Here is a 19,039-nt window from a genome sequence, read left to right as displayed (position 1 = left end):
ACAAACATTTGAAAATAGAAATAGAAATAAAAACTATGAGAAGAAACAGGATTTCAAACAAAAAATAATAAATTATAATGAGACGATTGACTATGGAACTGTAGAAATAATGTGACACTTTTAACAAAAATAACTTCTTTTTTTAAATAAAAAAATAATAATTTTAAGTGGAAATATATATTAAAAAATACAATGTAAAATGTAGTTAAAATGTTACAAAAAATTGACAAAGTAAAATATTTTAAGGACAATTTCTTAAAGACAGAATCTAAATATATATATATATATATATATATATATATATATATATATATATATATATATATATATAAAACAATGATAATAATGATAATAATAATGTTTTTTAAACATTTATATGGGGGGATGGGGGGGCGCAGCATCACTGAAACCGACCTGCGGTGGAGTGACGTGTCGAGGAGGAAGCCAGTGTTGAGGAGGAGCAGCCATCGTCACTGGACGGTGACCACTGGACCAATCGTCCGAGTCTCCGCCTGCACCCAAAACACCAGCATCATTCATTTGGTCAAGGTTTAATCCCTCACCGAAGCCATTAAAATAATGGCTGTTCTGTTGTGCTTTACTCCTGACTGAGTTCACACACCCACACCCACACACACACACAGATGTGCAGAATAACGCCTCATTTGGTGGGCGCAGAGCTGGACTCCACCAGCTGCTCCTCCACCTTCATACTCAGGTAGGTGTGTGTGTGTGTGTGTGTGTGTGTGTGCGCTTGGAATGGCTCCAGTTCCCTGGTGGGTGGGACTCAGGTAAATGAGTGGATCAGGACAGAGAGACAGACTGCGCCGCCAGCTACACACACACACACACGCACACACACACACACACATCATGAGGAGTCTATCAGCCACACACACGTTCACCTGCGCTGCTGCTACTGCTACAAACGGTCTGGATCGTCGTCTTTGCTGTGTCACACGTACGCGCTAATCTCCGCGGCGCACACAGACATCTGATACGGCGCCTCACAATAGACATTGTCCTGCCGCACAATAGACAATGAGCTCCTTTCAGGTGCCCAGGGATGAGCCTCACACTCTTCTTGAGGAAGACGTTCGGAAAGCACCCTCAATTAACACACACAAAAACACGCCAATGCTCGTAGCTCTATCCTTGTGGGGGCCTGTCATTGCCATAACCCTTTCCCCAGCCTCTCACCCTTAACCTAACCAGCCAAAACAAATAGCCTTAGCCTTAACCAGGACTCTAGACCAACTATAATGACGCAGTTATTTTGACGTTCTCAGCCTCAAATTGAGGCGCCACAAGGAAGTGTGTTTTCAAGAATAAGTCCCCACAAGGAGAGCCATACAAGTGAGCACACACCAAGAGCGGGAGCGATAATTGGTGAGTTGTTGTCAATGTTTGTAGAAATCATGTTTTAATTGTTTGCTGAGACACATGCAGCTGCTTTTTCACCAGACACACATCTGTGCCTCATTTTGCAATGATGCTAGCGCTACTTTAGCAAATGTGCGTGTGTGTTGGTGCCACTCATCAAAAGATGAGGAGCATGATGCTAGCATCATACGACGCTGCGCATCATGCTAATGAGGAACGCGTAACAGCCGCTGAAGTTTTACTGCTGTACTTTTGCGGCTTAAAGCAGCCATATAGGAGCCCAGATGTGATCTGTGGATGCTGCTGTCTGTCTCTTGTGTGCGGAGGGTTCCGTTCATCGCTCATGCTCCATCCCTCCGTCTTGCTTGACGGCTTCACTGTTACAAAGCGAATAAGAAAAGCAAGGCGATTTATTCTGCCCGAACATCCTAAAGAAAAAACAAACCTCCAACCATGGTCTCATGAAATCAATAAAAGCTGATAAAACGCATTCACCCTCTGATGCTGTGCGTGATGAGGGTGAGTGTGTGTGAATAACCAGAGCCATCTGAAGGGTCCGCATCAGGGTTCTGCTCTGATTCTCATGTCCACGTTTGGTCAGCCTCACTCGCGCTCTGTTTTGCTCACACACACACACACACGCTTGGTCATCGCATATGGACAGAGGAAGAGGAGGCGGAGGAGGAGAGCTGATGGAAACAGACGGTGACACATCAAGCCTTTTGGAAATTCAGAGCAGCTTATGTGCGCGTTCTGTGTGGACATTTGTTTGTTTGCCGGGGGTGATGAAGACGACAGAATTGAAATTCAGGTGAAGTTTTGCCTCCGAGGTGACGGCGAGGGTCCCGTGTGGGCGGAGAGGAGTCATAAATCAGAGCTGTGGTGGACCACAGGAAACAGGCCTGCCGCCAAGTGTAAGAGAATCTCCCGAGTGTGACACAGACACACACACACACACACGCGCTCAGGTACACACACACCTCCCCGAGACTTCACACTGAGCCACGTTCAAATCTCCCAAACTTCATTATTAATTTGTGTAAACAGAGCTGAAGACCCATTTAGGCTCCATTTACAAACGAAAATGTTCTCGTCCTTTTCATAAAAAACTTTGGATGGAAGACTCCAAAACCAACATGGCGACTGTGGAAGCGTATTGATCATGTAGTTCTTGAACAAAAAAGGAAACAGAGGCAGCACTGTTTTTTGAGGCCATTAAATATATCACGACTGGAGGACGGAGAATTTCCACCATTACGTCTTCGTGTCTCATCAGAGCTACGTATCAGGTAGTAACAGCAACACTGCCCCCCATGGTTTCCAGTGGTACTGCACTGTTTGGTTCGTAAGCTTAGTGGAAACGTGCAGAAACACGGACAAAATGAAGGCAGGGCACAGACAGAAGGATCCGTCCGAATCCAGATCCATATGTAACTTTGAGTACAAGCAGTTCTTAATACGATGTCATGATTTAAAACCAACCCAGTGACTCCTGAGTCTGCCCTGTAGCCTCCTCCTTACGAGAGGCCCAAGACCTTTCTTGGGGGACATATTGCATGACCATTATGAGGCTCACCAAGCCAAAAAAAAAAAAAAAAACTGAATGTGAATACACACTCTTTGTCATCATGGTCCAGGCAGGATTTTTGGAAACCATGAGGGATCACTCCCCCCTCCCACATTGAGACAATAAAAACACTAGTTTTGAATCATGACAAGTCTCTCTCAACATGATGTTCCTGTTGGAATTTTTCTGTTAAGAATCACCAAGATCATATCCACCTGCACAAGGTGTTATTTGTCAAGTTTTGATGTAGCCACTTTGTTTTAGTACGTTCAAAAGTCATCATTATTCTGCAGGCGTGGCAGCTCTCATTTAAGCCGAGGCGGTGCGTCACGCTGGTTTACATGTAGTGGAAACCTTGTGCGACCTTGGCGATCGCCCACATTGCATTGCCCACTAGCCCTGAGTGGACAACAAATAGAAATATTTTCTGTTTTACAGCAGCAATGTGACGTAATGTGGGCCGCAAAGATGCAAACCAAGGGCCGTATGTGGCCCCCAGGCCACACTTTGCCCAGCCCTACACTCTTAAGTGTTTGCTCCCATCTAAACAACCTGAACTCTAGCTGCTTTCATTCGTTCCTCCTGACTGCATCGCGTAACAAAACCCCACTGTCAACACCTCGGCTCTGCTAAACAGTGCTTTTACATTTTATATACGCGTGTATAAACAGTGAGTGTGTCGTCCAAGAATGTTAGTTATGCTTTCATGTGTGGGTCTAGCAAGGAGCATCAGTCGCGTCTTGTCTAAGACTGGGAATGGGTCAAATATTTGCGCGTCGGGTGTGAATAGTTGTGCGTCCGTATTGACAAAAGGAGGTGAGAGGGTGAAGCGAGAGATAGGTGAATCATAATTTTGTGTGCGAGGGGGAGCAGGGACACACTGGAGGATGGGTAATGATCAAAGGCCTGTGATGTATTATACAGGACTGTCAGTTGGACCTCTCATTATGTCCCATCTTGTTGGTCCTCAACTCGGAGAACTGACACACACACACACACACACACACACACACACACACACACACACACACACACACACACACACACACACACACACACACACACACACACACACACACACACACACACACACACACACACACACACACACACACACACACACACACACACACACACACACACACACACACACACACACACACACAAAGGATGCGGGGTGACCTTGCAGAGCGTCTGGATGCCGCTGTGTGTGTGTGAATCCTCCCTGGGGAACTGAGGCAGAAGTAATGAAATGCTCATTACTGATTCAGCTGGAAATGCTGCAGATACATTTACACGCCTACACGCAGGAAGAAAGGCCGCGCTGAGAGGCAGGCGATAGCAGCAGCACTCACCAGAATCTAATTGTATAAAAGATAGCAGGGGAAGGAAGGGAGTCGCCATCAATGACAAATCCTGAAGACCCTCATCTGCCACAGCCATCGTGGCCTGAATGACACTCGCCGCAATGGTCCAGAGTTCGTATCACAGATGGAAATTTGTCACCAAGAAAATCCGTGGTGGATGATTCAGCCTGTAGTGCACGTGAGATCTTCACACTCTGAGGAGCATTTGAACTTTCAAGATCATGTTTAGCAACATTTATATTTAGATCCGCCTCTGTTGTCCTCTTATGTGAGGTCAGGTCGTGGGGGCAGCAGCTGAAGTTAAGAGGCCCTGACTACTCCAGAACCCTGCAGCGTTCGAGAGACTAAATCAGGTATTCGTGCCCTGGGTCTGCCCTGGGGCCTGCTCACGGTCGACAGTCTCACTAGGGAGGCATCCTGACAAGACATGTCATCCACCTTACCTAGCTTGACTCAACCCAGAGGAGAGACGGTCCTATTCTGAGTCAAGAATCCCTGCTTCACAAGCACTTGCCTCGGAGTAGCAGTTCATCATCATAGCATCTTCGCATGAATGCCTAGTTTTATGGTGATTACTTGTCTTGCGATGACTATAAAAGCTATTCATGCAACACCTACGCTCGCGAAGGCAACACCACTCAAGGTTAAGCGTTGCCTTTGGCAGAATCTGGTTGAAGGTTGTAGCTCAATCTGAGCCTACAGGGACGTCGGCGTGGAGCCTCCTACGTGAAGACTTGGAGGTAAAGGCACCAGGGCGAGTCAAAGCCGGGGCAACACTTAGGAAAAGGTCGTACAGATTAAAGCATTCGTGATCTTGAGCGGTGCTACAGCGACCACACAGACAGACAGACAGACAGACACAGGTTGACTGACAAGCAGCTCGGCGGTGACATGAGACACCATGTGGGGTTAATAGAGGGGTGCATTCCGTTCACCTGTAGACATCGAAAATCCAATTGTTTTAAAGCAAGTTGAACAAAAGCAAAGAGGAAATGTGCACGTGTTTAATGAGGCGGAGCCCCTGCTCCGAGCATTCTGCTTATTAACCGCTGCCACATGCTGTCCACACACTCGCTCTGGAGCGCTGTCCTGCCTGCACCACATGCAGCCCTGCTGCGCGCATGTCTGCTGTCTGTAGCATCAGACAGCTCCTGTGAGAGACACCAAGTACAAAGAGCACGTCATGAATGGCAGCCATTGTTGTGAAGGCGGATGGGTAATTGTCAGACCTTCAGCATCACGTCACGAGTTAGACAGACCAGAGTGAATATTTAGTGAGAGTCACAGAACAGTGATTTCTTTATACAGTTTAGTAGGTTCAAGACAACAGGTTCACGAAAGTCAGACTATTACTGTGTAATAAAATGGTTCTTACTACTTCACTAATGTAACTCAGTTGTGCTAGAAACAAACCACTTGCAATATTTCATCTCACAATAAGTAACTCGCAGAGTGTAATGAGGCTCGGGGGAAGAGGATCAGAAGAGTAGCAGTTCAAGTGCACTGAATGAAGCATTCAACAGACGATAATGATATGTGTTGGAAATAACGTTTAGAAACGAGTAAAACTAGAAACTAGGAGATGGACATCGGGCACGTGACCAGTGTGTTCCAGTTTAGGGAGATCCTGTCATTCTGCAAGTTGGCATTGCTGTTCACCAATATGTCCACCAGGGGGAGCAGCCCATGGTCAAGAGTTTATGACAACAACAAACTGCAAAACCAACATGGCGACTGTGGTAGAGTATTGATCATGTTGCTCTTGCACAAAAGAGAAAACGGTGGTTGGTGAGGCTGTTAAGGACGGAGAATTTCGGCCTGTCTTCTCCGTGTCTCATTCGAGCTACGTATCGGGTAGTAACAGCAACACTGCCCCCCATGGTTTCCAGTGGTACTGCTCTGTTTGGTCCGCATCTGTAAGCTTTGTAGAAATGTGCAGAAATATGGAGGAAATGCACACAGAGCAGTTGCAACAGAGAATGTTGCGCATAAATCTTGGTCGGGCTCACCTGCAGTCACCCGGTGGACGGTTCTTATACTGTCTGAACCACCTGCACAGATATGTTTGCTGAAGCTTCAGCACCAGGACTGTTCCTGGAGCTTCACTTCATCTGCACCACTTGAATGAGTAAAAGTAAGGCAGCCCTTACCACAGAGGTGGGCAATTCAATTTCCTAAAGGGCCACATTAGAAACTGTAGCGGTTGTGAGTGGCCATCATGCCAAAGGAAAGACAGCAAAGACTCCACAACATGATGGCAAAATATCCTAAATGTATACTCAAGTAACACGGACAAAATGAACCAGAGAAAATGAAATGTAAAGGATATTAAGAAGTGTAAATATGCCATGAAACCTATAGAAATATTTCATTTTATCTGCAGAATTTGAATATAAATCAACTATGGACTAGACGTCCAAAATAAAAAGGCAAATTAATACAAAATCAATTTTCAATATTCCTTCAATGTATTTTGAGGAACACGAAAAACACAAAAATGGCCAATGAAAAGAAGAAAATTTTAGTCTTAAACAAGACCATGTGGTGACTAAAAGAGAAAGAACAAAAAAGGCAGAAAAATTAGGACATATTAGTTATAATTTTAGTCTGATGTCAAACGGGCCACGAAAAAACAGGCATCGGGCCGCATATGGCCCCGGGCCACACTTTGACCAGACCAATTTCTGGAACCATTTCATTACAAGTTTTACTTCATATTTGCCCGGATGCTATTAATTTTGAGTTTGACAGCGTCAGTTTACAGGTTTCAGGTGAAAGTACGAATACGACCTCAAACAAACCAGGCAGTCAAAGCCTCATCATAAGGATCTCAAAGCGAAACATAACACCATCCTGTAACCTCCGTGAGGCAGTGTATTTTATGGGTGTTTGAAGAAGGCAGTTGATTTTCATGGCACCGTTCAACCTGATTGGAAGGTGCACCGCAGGAACTTTCACAGTCATAGGGTCAGATTAGAAGCCCCGGCAGAGTCTTTATGGTCCTCTCCGGCTCCCTTTAGACCGCCAGAGACGCTCGTGAACGCAGCTCAAATGGTCCTGTGGCGCAGCTGAGTCATTTTAAACAAATGGAAAACCCGGGCCTTTCTCTTTAAGATGAAACACTTTCCACAGACAGTGAAAGAGGAATGTGAGAGTTTCGCCCGGTGGAATTACAGGATGATCCAGAAGAGCAAGGCAAAGATAACAGAGGTGAGGAGGCAATAAAGGCTTCTGCTGGACAATATCCCCTGATATATGCTGAGCGCATCTATTGTTCGCATGACTTAAACCGTGAAAAATACTCTGCAGTATTACCTGAAACAAAAATAATCCTAAAGACTTCACATTTCATTATCTTCCCTCACACTCCAGCTTTTTTTCACCGTCATCACACGTGGACCCATGGGAGGGCAGACCACCTTGTAACCATGGTAACCTGGATTGACTGCCATTCTGTGAGTACACATTCACTTTTTCCTGTTACACACGCCGTATTATCCTCCACCCTCCACCTCCTTCACAATACAAACTATTCTCAGCGGCGCTGGGAAGCCAAGCAGACAGAAAAGCGAGACAAATATGAGGTCATGATGCGCGTTGTTTTCCATTCCTGCGAGGGGCATCACGGTTCTGGTGACACTGCATTTGAATTATAAGACAAAAGGGATGAGCAGCGGAAAGGAGAAAGTGTGATTACATTTACATTATTGACGCGATAGAACGGGGCTGTCTGGGCAGACACGGCATCGGAGGAGCAAGCCACTGACTTGAAGAAGGAAAATCAATCTGCTTAATGATGGTGAATTCCAAAGCAGGTTTGTTGCCTAATAAAATGAAGAGGGAGCATGAAGAGCAACTGCCCAGCATGTAATGTAATGACTACCTCATTAGGTGGAGAAGCACCGTATTATATAACGTACTTTGTTGTGACTTACAGGCCCAGTTTTTCATCCAAGACACCGACCACAGGTGGACATAAGAATGGGTGGTTCAAGTGCACAATAACCACGTATCTAAGAACTACTGCAACTGCTTGTTATAGAGCAATTCATATGTGAGGACACGGCTAGCTACCACAGAGAGTCTTGTCTGGTCTTTGTCTTGTGGCTAGGCTTCACGAAACAGTGTACCGATTTCCATAGCTCACTAGGTGGCGCACTTGTGGTTTAAATGTAAACATTTTAGAGCAGGGAGAGCCACCTTGCTAAAAATGATCAACCCATCACAAGTATTCAATTCCTTAACTCAGAACTTCAAGCAAGGACTGAGCCAATCGTAGTTTTTTTACACACACAGCCAGACGATGTGAAGAACAAGATAAGAAATTCTTTGCTGTTGTTGCTTGGTTTGAGTCATGGGCAACGTACAACCGACATTTCAATGGTTTATATCTTAAGAAGACTCAGCCAAGGAGTAAATCTGAATTCAACAGAGCTTACAGACAATTTCATTCTTGGCCTTTCTCAAGTGTTGTAGTCTCAGTGAGGCATGAAGTGCCAGTAAAGGGCAATACTCCATTTTAATGTTCCAATGCCAAGTACATGCACTGCTAATTTAGCCAACCCAGTAGTCAGTGGTCTGGTTCGGCTTGAGTGAAAAAGGAAAGAAGGCTGGCAATATTTAACTCAACAAACCATAGAGAGCCTCAATAGTCTTTCTATGCCTGGCACACATGGTGGCAGGGTTTATTGCAATGGTGCTGACATTGCAACACCAATTCGAAAAAGTGCTTTCACAATTGAAATTCAAATAGTATCAGAAGATGTCATGGCGTTACCTCCTACCGCGGCGTAAAGACAGGTAAATCAGTCGGCTACGCCCAGACGGTTTAACTAGGTGCCCAGCTTTCTCTTCTGTTTTTGATCCTTGAGCAATGTTGGCCTCCTGCTTCTCTGCCTCTCCAGAAAGAGATAAACACCTTTTGATGTGGCGAAAGCCCTTAAACCAAATAATAACTGGGTGTAAACTACCTTGCGAAATAACAAACCATTAAGAGTTACGAAATCACTGTTGGTTTGGGAGGGTGAGCCTCGATGTACTGCAGAAAAAAAACAGTGTTGCAATTGATTATCAGGAATCAAAGAGGACATTTTCCATTTTCAATAGAAAATTCCTGATGAATAAATGATGCTCTGAGACTGTCGGGATATACCTGCAAAGATGAGCAGGCAGAGAATTGCCTCAGTCAGAGCACAGTAATGCACCCAAAACACTCTCCGCTCTGCCAAATATCAACCACAAACACGTCCCTGCACAAAACCTCTGCAGACACCGTCACCATAAGCAGAATTCCTGACTCGAACAATGATCTATGACTTAGCAAAGAGGAGTGCAAGCTGAATTTTAACAAGAGAGCCGGAAGACAAGAGGCCAGCATTCATCTTCAACAGGGAGGAGGAGGAGGAGGAGGAAACACTTTCAAAGGGAACCCCAGCCATCGCTTTCCCTTGCCACCTCAGCGGCCTCAGAGTGAGGGATTTCCAGATCTATCAAAGACAGTGTGGAGACCTTATCTACGGAGAGGCTGGAAAAACATGGAAGGGAGCCGGGGCCAGGTAAGATCCTGACTGGAAGTGGAGCATCATGCCTCTCTCTATCAGAGCTGCTAGTCCTTTTACACGATTGAAACATTTTCAGGATGAATTCCCCTTTGCTGGAATCAGCTATGCTCCTTGAACACAGCAACGTTCCTCTTTGTACAGGCCAAGAATGCAACCAGTGCCAAGCTGAGGGGGCTCCAGTGCAAAAAAAGACCATGCCAATTACTTCTTGCAAGACTCGCGTTCGGGAAAAACCTTTGCTAAGACACAGCAGTTGCCAGATTAGATGACTACCAGCTGCTACCCATCCATAGTTAGGGCCAAAAATACATGAGGAGGAGTGACCAGGAGGAGAACAGTGTTAAAATGGCAGGTCTGACCGAAGAGAGTAGGGCGGTGTGAAAGGGCGGTGTGGGTGAGAACTGTCTCTGCCCTGAAGGGAGATATAACATGGATAATGCAATGATACAACAATGGCAGACAGACAGTTAAATGTCTGTGTGTGTGTGTAGTGTAGCATGTCACTCAGTGGCCTTGCAGTTGACCACCTAAACACTCGCCCAAACTTTTTCCAAGGCTTGTAACGGAACACAGAAGGCTCTCGTAAACCTGATACCTTCCTGATAGAAATGAATAGAGGCGAGGATTGCGTCCATGACCATATCTCTACCATTGGTGTTCTGCTCCTAGTCAAGTTCCTCCTACAGAAGGAAGTGAAAGTCTAAACCGGTCTGAACCAACAGAAAAAGGTTGGTGTGGAGGTGTGAATCTGATCTGAATTTGTGTTCACCATAAGCTCCCCTCTGATCACAATGGTGCGGAAAGTTTGCCGCCACAGAATCATCACAACTTTCTTCAGGCGATGGTCTGAGGACCGAATGGCATGTTGACGTATGAGGCTTTCGATTGAAGCAGAAGGTTCGCCTTCTGCAACATATCCTGACACCGTGGGTATTTTGAGGAAAGAGCTTGAGGTTTGTGTTTAGCCATGGGCTGGTGCCTTTTATTATTACTGAATAATCACTTGGGTCACGTGGTAAATATTGCGCCTCAAATGATCATCCTTAGTCACAGTGCCTGCTGGGAAGCACGTGGGAAAAGCTCACCGCTAAATGAGGTGCTATACACCAGTGATTCTTAACCATTGGGCCGAGGCCCATGGTGGCAGTAGTGTGTCACTGCATTGACTTGACGGCTGCAAATCTGTGAGAGTTTAACAACTATGGAGACGTTCTGGAAAAGAAAAAATGCTAAAGAAAGTGATGGCATCCCTAACAATAAAAACTGTTCATGAAAGCACCTGTTGAAGCAGTTTTGAAAATTTAAAATTAATTTTATGGCAATACTTGCATTTGCACGTTACTTATATCTTATATGGAGTTTAAATAAAATATATTATTTTTATTTTATTATATTTAGACATATTTTTATATTTATTTATCCAAAATTTTATTCTTTTATTCTCTTTTATTTTATTCATTCGTTCTGGAAAAGGTGGCCCCAATATCAAAAAGGTTCAGAACACCAGCTCGACACTACACATCACATAATTTTCAAATATACCAGCGCCACCTAGTGGCTTCTTAAAATTAGGACATCAACCCTGCGATAGTGTTTCATGATACCTCACCTACCCATCACTACTCCACACGATATATCAAGAGAACATGCACCGAAGAAGGCTGACACAACAACAACTCATATTCATGTTCAGCAGAAAACTTAAAGTTCAATCTCTGATTGCTGCTGGAGGTCAAAGCCTTTCCTTTCACATAGTTGCTAGTCAGCTGTCCCCCTTTATTGGGATTCTTTCCACAGGAATTTGTTGAGGCTTGAGCAAACTCGCTAAATCATAACTGGCAATTTTCTCGGCAAAATTGCCAATGCACTGCGCTGGGTCCCAGCGGGGAGGGACTTTCCGCTGCGCTGACACATCAAGGTTAACAGAAAATGACGCCATGTATGTCATATACTTGTTTAGGCGCGTGTAACGCGGAGGCTGGGAATTATACGAACGCTCAGGAACCTTGCAAACATCGCAATATTGACCCCAACCTTGTTAAAATGTACAATAAAACTGGGCCTTCAGTGAAAGAAACAAGTGATGGCAGCAGCGAATCCCAAACTAACATTCTATTTCCAAACTATTTCCCTGATTTGAGAGAGATCTCACTGTTAAGTCAGCTATCAGTAGTCAAGATCTAAACAGATAAATAGCAGCTCATTGGAGGTGAATAATTGTCCAACTATCTTCTATGACCCGATGTGGGCGGTGACCCCATTACACACTGCCCGCAGGGCCACACGTCCCACCCTGGTGACATAATCCGCCCACAGTACTGACAGAGGTGGCCAGACCCCTGCTCCGGAGTAATGAGGCCATGATGTAGTCAATAGAAAATATAAATTCCTACAAACAAACTGTTTCTGATACTGAGCCCAGAGGGAAAAATGGTCGTCTCATTAGAGGTTAAAAACAACCCACCGCCCGATATGACATTATAGATTTGGCTGGAAAATAATTGGTCCTCTACAGCGATTGGAAATGATCTGGCTCTCATGGAACGTTCCGTCGCTCCAACAGAAACCGGCAGGCTGTTGATCAACGTGCATGATTTACACATTCCACACTGTGTATGGACTCACAAAGATGTCCTGGTCCCACAACAAGGCTCTACTGGACTTGAGAACACTTGGGTTCTGTCAACTCACTGTTGTCTCCAGTTTGGTGTGAGATTAGCTCAATATCATTTCTACCTTTTGCTGAGCTACAGTACATGTTTACTTTTCCATCTTATAGGTTTTTAATTCAGGTGAACCAAGCACTTGAGAGCCACATTCAAATACTTGAAGGGGTGTATTCACCTCCTGGGCCTTGAGTTTGACTGGTATGAGAGGAATATTTATCCATCATCTAACACCATCATCCATAACCAAGCAGTTGAAGTAGTGGTAGTATTTCATCGACTGCTTGCTTTGCTGACAACGCTGCAACCCCTTGGCCTTTTCAATGAGCTCCACGATGTGGTCATAATGATGGAAAAACCATTTCAGGTGACAACCTCATGAAGCTCACCAGCAGAATTGCAGGGGGGCTATAGTCAGATATAAAACGTCTTGAGTAATTTTACACTCTTTTGTTACCACCTATTTCCATATGAGTTCATCCACAGCTATGACACCTTCAGTGGGAACCACCAGTTCACCTTGTCATCCTTCCCAAAAGTCTTTCAATCATGTATTTGCAGCGCGCACACACACCAAACTAAGACAGCCAGGTATAATAAAAATGAAGTGTATTACGCTGTACTGTCGTAGCAACATTGCAGGCTGACCTTCAGTGAAGTAGAGAAGAAATGGACCGTGACCAGCTGAGTGGAGCACTGCTCCTCTCAGTGCTCTATTAATTTAACCCTACAAACATACGATTGCACACGTACATGTGTCGTATTAAGAAGGTTTAGAACGTGGTGTTGAACTCCAGCAAGCACAGGGGCAACAATTTGGAAGCAGCCAGAGTGGTAGAACAACGTAAATCCAGAATTATTATTATCTTTGCATTAAATGGTCTCTGACTTCTTCTATCATTTTACATCTGCATCACTGAGTCATAGTTTTGGGGAGTTTCTTGACACATTCATAATCTTACCTTGCTGCATAAGACCCTGTAATAATTTCCAATCTTTGTTTATTTACATTTAAAAATTCACATTTAATTCATATGGCATTTAGGTCACGAAACACTGAGTGACACTGATGTCATGTTAGCTCGGAGGCTCTCTACGCCATGGTGAATGTGAAGGTACTGCGAGTGTGTGCGTGCACGAGTGGGAGGACGCAAATGATCTACACGCAGTGTGCAGCAAAATTTCATCTGTGACTGACATCTGAGGACTGAGAAGAGGAATTAAAGTTTCAATGTTTTGATGCACACTGAAGTTCTCCTCCACAGCATACATTCATCTGCAGCAGTTTCCAAGCTACTGACTTTTGAAATAATGTAGTGATGATGTCGTGGAATATTGCATGAAAAAAACTCTGTCGTCCACAGGGTTAACTGTCATGACATTGTGAAGTGGCTCCTGCTCCTTATTTACAGATCGGTGAGGCAGTATAAGGTGGACAGGAGCTGCTCTGACTGTCCAGACTGTCCACTGTCCACCAACAGTGTGATACACAAACCTGCAGACAGCGTGAGCTTCTGCTCTTCTGCAGACCCAGGAAATAATAATTGCTCCTCCACAGATCTCATCAAGTGTTATAATGCTCACGATTGCAGGGCAAGAAATATCGATGATTCCTCATCAACAATTTAAATGCTGCATTTCTCCTTTCGCTATGAGGCGCATATATAATGTATAGCCAACACACCGACGGTTGAATGAATTATGTCCGTCCATAGATTCACTCTCTGTACAGTGGCTGGAAGCGGCAGTGGAAAGCTGGAAGAGAAAGAGCGGTAGAGAAAGTGCTGCGATGGAGAGGACAGTCGGATCCATCTTTCTCCCTCCCTCCCCCTGGGCATTCCCCTGCTGGTGCTGGATATGTGGAGGCAGCAACACTCCCCCCCCCAACTGCAGAGCGAACTGCCCACATGTTGTTTTTGTGTCCATGACATGTGTTTATAGATCTTCATTTACTGCGGCCGTGTGCGTCGACATCACAGTTCCAGGCCGCATGAGTGGGTGTGTGTTTATTTCGCAATTTTTGCCTGGATTATCAGTGTGACTCACCGTTCTCACCAGACGCTCCACAGCCATCTTCATCATCGCACTCCTCTCCGCTGCCTCTTTCAGTCTGCGCGCTGCCTCCCTCCTGCTTTTCTTCCTCGCTCCCTCTGGTGTGAGTTGCCCAGCCGAGCTCTGCTAACAGTTCCTGAAGGACAAAGAATAAGAAGTTTTTCTTTTTTCTATTATTTTTACACACAATCTGCCAAAGGGGATGAAATTTCTTGCAGCACAAGGATGCAGACAAGCAGAGCAAAACATCCGGACCACCTCGCTCTAGAACAGAACAATGTTCACTCCACGTTGCAGAAGTCAAAATGAATTTATAGACTTGGTTCTGAGCTTTTTCAGGAACATTTCAGGTAACTATACTGAATGAACTGAGCTTCTGTTCTTTGATTTTAAACTCCACCTACAGCTGTTATTTTCTTTGTAATCGTAGCACTCCAGTCCCGTACCCACTGGTCTGGTCATCGTAAAGCAGGGATGGAAAGAGTTGTTTTGTGTTTGTGTTTCAGGCGCCTGATATCATTGACTGAATACACCAAGTCAGATACAGACTCGTGGATCCGTTCTGTGTACTGGGCCTCATACCAGGGAGGTGAAAAGGGGGCATCATGGAAGAGCTACATATGACCTCAAACTGTAAATTGTTTAGTGAATGCAAACAACAATGTAAAGCAGTCGGTGAGTCCAAGACCATGATGCTTAGCGGCAAAGACTTGGAAGGCTTGTCCTGGTGGGAGATTCTTACCCAGGCAGTTGTTCAAGTCACAAGGACATTGTATGGGAAGAAAGAGCTGAGCTAAAAGACCAACTTAAAGGCGGATTTTCTGGTAAAAAAGCCACCAATGTTACATGTGGGGTAATGAGGGCATGAGCATCTAAATGATTATTCCGGAGTACTGCGGCATCAGTTGTTGACTTGCTGCAGCTGCTTAAATCTGCTTTGCCGTGTTTAGAAAGGCTTACTCTGCATTACAACTGTTAATCCCTTTAATGCACAAACATACGGAATAAGCTGTTTCTTGATCGTATAGAGTGAAATGATACACACACACTCCACGAGGAAACAATAGTTTTTAACTGGGTGCAGCAGTGCACAGTTTTGAGGGGAAGAAACTGAAGTTTTGACTGTTACTTGACAATGTGAAGTTGAAGTGGACCCACAATGATGGTGCAGTCTTCTTCAAGTAGTCGTCCACAGATTCAACAAAAGGCCTGACTCAAATGATGCAGAAAATGAATTCACTGTATCTACCTGGTACTTACCAGGTGCATGTATACAATTCATTCATTTTCTTCCGCCTTGTCCATAAATGAGGGCGTGACAAGGCCAGAATGCCAGGCGGAACATACCAACCCCCACACAAAAAGAACCCCGATTCACCCCAAACTCAAACTTCACAGTTTTGATTGGGCTGGCGTCCAAGTGAGCTGGACATCGAGCGCGATGATTCAACATCATGTCATCTGACTGCAAACAAGGCCACAACTACACTCTAAATGTTTGCCAGAGAAACGCTGCTTCGAATGTCAGAAGTCTGTAATTGAAACAGACTCGGTGCCACCAGACACAGAAACTCCCTGGGGACAGACCCCGATTCAGTTATTCAGAGGAATACAGTCTGTCCTGAGTAATTTAGGGCACAAAAGGAGGCTGGTGGAGACATGGGACAAATACCAAACTGAATTTTTCTCTTTGGTATTTTTGAAAATCCTGTATCATGGTCCTGAACAACAGTTTTGATTTTTGTGACATATTCACAGCTAAAGAGTCAATTCACCCTTGTTCTAATGCTGCCTTGATCGTTTTAGTCCCCTATCAAGCAGAGCGGGAGACAGGACTCCACAGTCATCCCTCGTCGAAACAGACTCCCACCAGCTAGTTTTAATTGAAGTTAGATTCTATTATTGTTATTTGATGATTCAATGTTGCGATTAATGACAAAACTATTCATAGAGCTATGGGGTTTCAAAGATATTAGTCATGTGATTTACAGCCGTCCTTCTCAAATAGTGGTGCGGACTTTTGCTGTACTAGAATAAAGTGCTTTTTTCATTCATTTATTTTATTTCAGGCAAATTGATGCGCTTTAAGCCTTTTCTCTTACAGACAAAAACAACGTTAATAAAGTTATTCTTTATAGTAAGTTGATTAGAAATGGCGATGGATTGTGTTGTTTCCGTTTCCGCTTTCCGCGTAAACAACACCCGAGAAAGGCTGGTCATCTAGTTCAGTGAAATTAATAATTATTTCTTATCATTCCGAATGTCACACTCGGACCAGCGGGTGTTGCTAAGCGTCAGCTGCGCTAACAGCCTGCTGCTGAGGAACCAGTGGTCTCACTTTCATGAGCCCGGTAAACTCTCCGTGCTGCGTCAAGTGCTGGAGCATTAAATGCAGGATGCTAACTTTACATGACAGATTGAAAGACGCTCCACAGCAGACAGGCTGCTGCTTGTAGGGAGGAGCGAACGCGTCACAACCAGCAGGGCTTCATCAGAGCGCCGGCTGTCACACGTGATCTGTTATTGTGATCGGCAGTGACTGGTAGTGATTGGCATTCACCGATCACGCTGAAATCGGCCAATCACGATCAGTGACCGATCGATCGGAGCATCCCCATATATACTGTATATATTACAGGCAGACATCTTCCATTTCATGTTGCTTCACCTGAGCAGATGTGACTCAGTGAGACATCACATCTAAGAGCGATGACACTCCTGAGATCGGACGACGTTAACAATGACACCGTCACCACTAATGAAGCCTGAATGAACAGTTTCCTCAGCGCCATCAGAAACAGCCAAGCCTCATTAGCTCAGAGCGGAGCAGCAACCTGAGAGAGTGGAATTAAAAAAAAAAAAAAAAAAAAAGCAACAGAGGTGAAGCACCGTCACCGCAGGCTCGTCCAGATCGGCCAATGCTACGAGCATAAACTGTAACTGGGAGGAAACGTGGATGACTCATCTCAACGAAACTCATTAGAGGGTGAAGCTAGCATGAAACAGCAGCCGCGCTGCAGAGGGCTAACTAACACCTGAGCCCAGAGTGGGACAGGGGGAGATAAGACGGGACAAAGACGGAGCGACAGGCCAGACTCCACAACACGTCTGACGACTTCATTAAAATTCCTGCGCTGCATCTTTGTCCTGCTCCATATTTACTGTCACAGCTCGACAGAGAGTGTAAATGGCACGAGTGACAGGCCTGGATTGCTGTGTAATTAATAAGAGCCTTTCACACATTACTGCATGCGACGAACAAACGCCTGCGACATTGCAAGAGGAAGTGAGAACAATGCGATGAAGATTTTTGTCACGAACGAATCGAAACCACACCAACTTCTTTGTAATGGTGAAGGAAGAGCTGAGCAAAAGCACAAAGCTCTTTGTGTGGTGAAAGAACTGGATCAAGATAGAAATATACGTGGACTCTGAGAAGCTCTGCCATCATCAACAAGAAACACATTTGGTCTCAAATAATAACACAGGATCTAAAGTAAATGGTAAATAATAATAACAACAACAATAATAATAATAATAATAATAATAATAATAATACGCTGGAGAATGTTCAAACACCAACTATTGTCAAATGTAGACCAAGGACAGGTTGCTGGATTCACCTAGCTGATGCTAGCATCGGGCAGCCAACTGTCACTCCACAGCGCCATCTGGTGAGCGCACCACAGACTGCATTCGTAATATAGATCCATATGAAGTCACTTGGCTAGAAAGGCCAGACACATGGGAAGTGTGGCCTGACACAAGCCTCTTTTGCCAGAGTTTCACGCTGGTTAGCCCTGTGCTAACATGTTAGCGCTCTCTGCTAACCGCTGCCCAGTATAGCTCTGGAGGATGGTAGCTACTGGAATAACACCATCTATGCCATGGATGGTCGTCTTGGGCTGTAAAACTGCAGGGAAAGTAGTTGGATATTGGTGATTTAATCCAGGTGCCACGGCGTGTGTCACATTGGTCTGTGATAACACAGGCTCTCAATTGCTGAAGCTATTTAGCCCCCAAAATATTACTGTCAGAACCTGTTCTGGCTTCTTGTTATTGCACCTCCAGTGCATTGTGCATTTACAAAAATGAATAATTTATAAATACACAATGTGCATTTTTAAATGAATAAATCTCAATCGTGATATAAATTGAACAAAGTATCGGGAAAGTATCAAACCAATAACAAAACAATAACAATTCTAAAAACATTATCTCAATTTTCTACCAAATCTGAAAGTAAGTACATGCACTTTGAAAAACAAAAACTGGCACGATAAAACCTCGGTGGCAAAAACACCTACATATCTGATGTATGACAAGGATTTTATTCATAATTTATTCCCTTCGAGGCTTTAAAACTTGACTTTTCTAATCCTCTTATTTTTAGCTTGTTTTTCTGTTTGGGATTTTCCACTGATGCTATTTTGCAAACACGGC

General features: G+C 44.5%; 1 protein-coding gene across 1 annotated transcript in view; it reads right to left on the bottom strand.

Annotated features, from left to right (window-relative positions):
- Positions 1–19,039, bottom strand: part of LOC128752909 (glypican-5-like) — a 45,282-nt gene that overhangs the window by 1,506 nt on the left and 24,737 nt on the right. The window contains exons 9-10 of the mRNA XM_053854691.1: positions 14,591–14,732; positions 415–512 (exon numbers count right to left, since the gene is read on the bottom strand). Coding sequence (XP_053710666.1) covers positions 415–512; positions 14,591–14,732 — 240 coding nt within the window. The remainder of the gene's footprint in view (positions 1–414; positions 513–14,590; positions 14,733–19,039) is intronic.

This window comes from Synchiropus splendidus, chromosome 1 (genome assembly GCF_027744825.2).
Source record: "Synchiropus splendidus isolate RoL2022-P1 chromosome 1, RoL_Sspl_1.0, whole genome shotgun sequence".
Lineage (NCBI taxonomy): Eukaryota > Metazoa > Chordata > Actinopteri > Syngnathiformes > Callionymidae > Synchiropus > Synchiropus splendidus.
The sequence above is the reverse complement of the archived record's forward strand: the minus strand, read 5'-3'. Positions and strand labels throughout refer to the sequence as shown.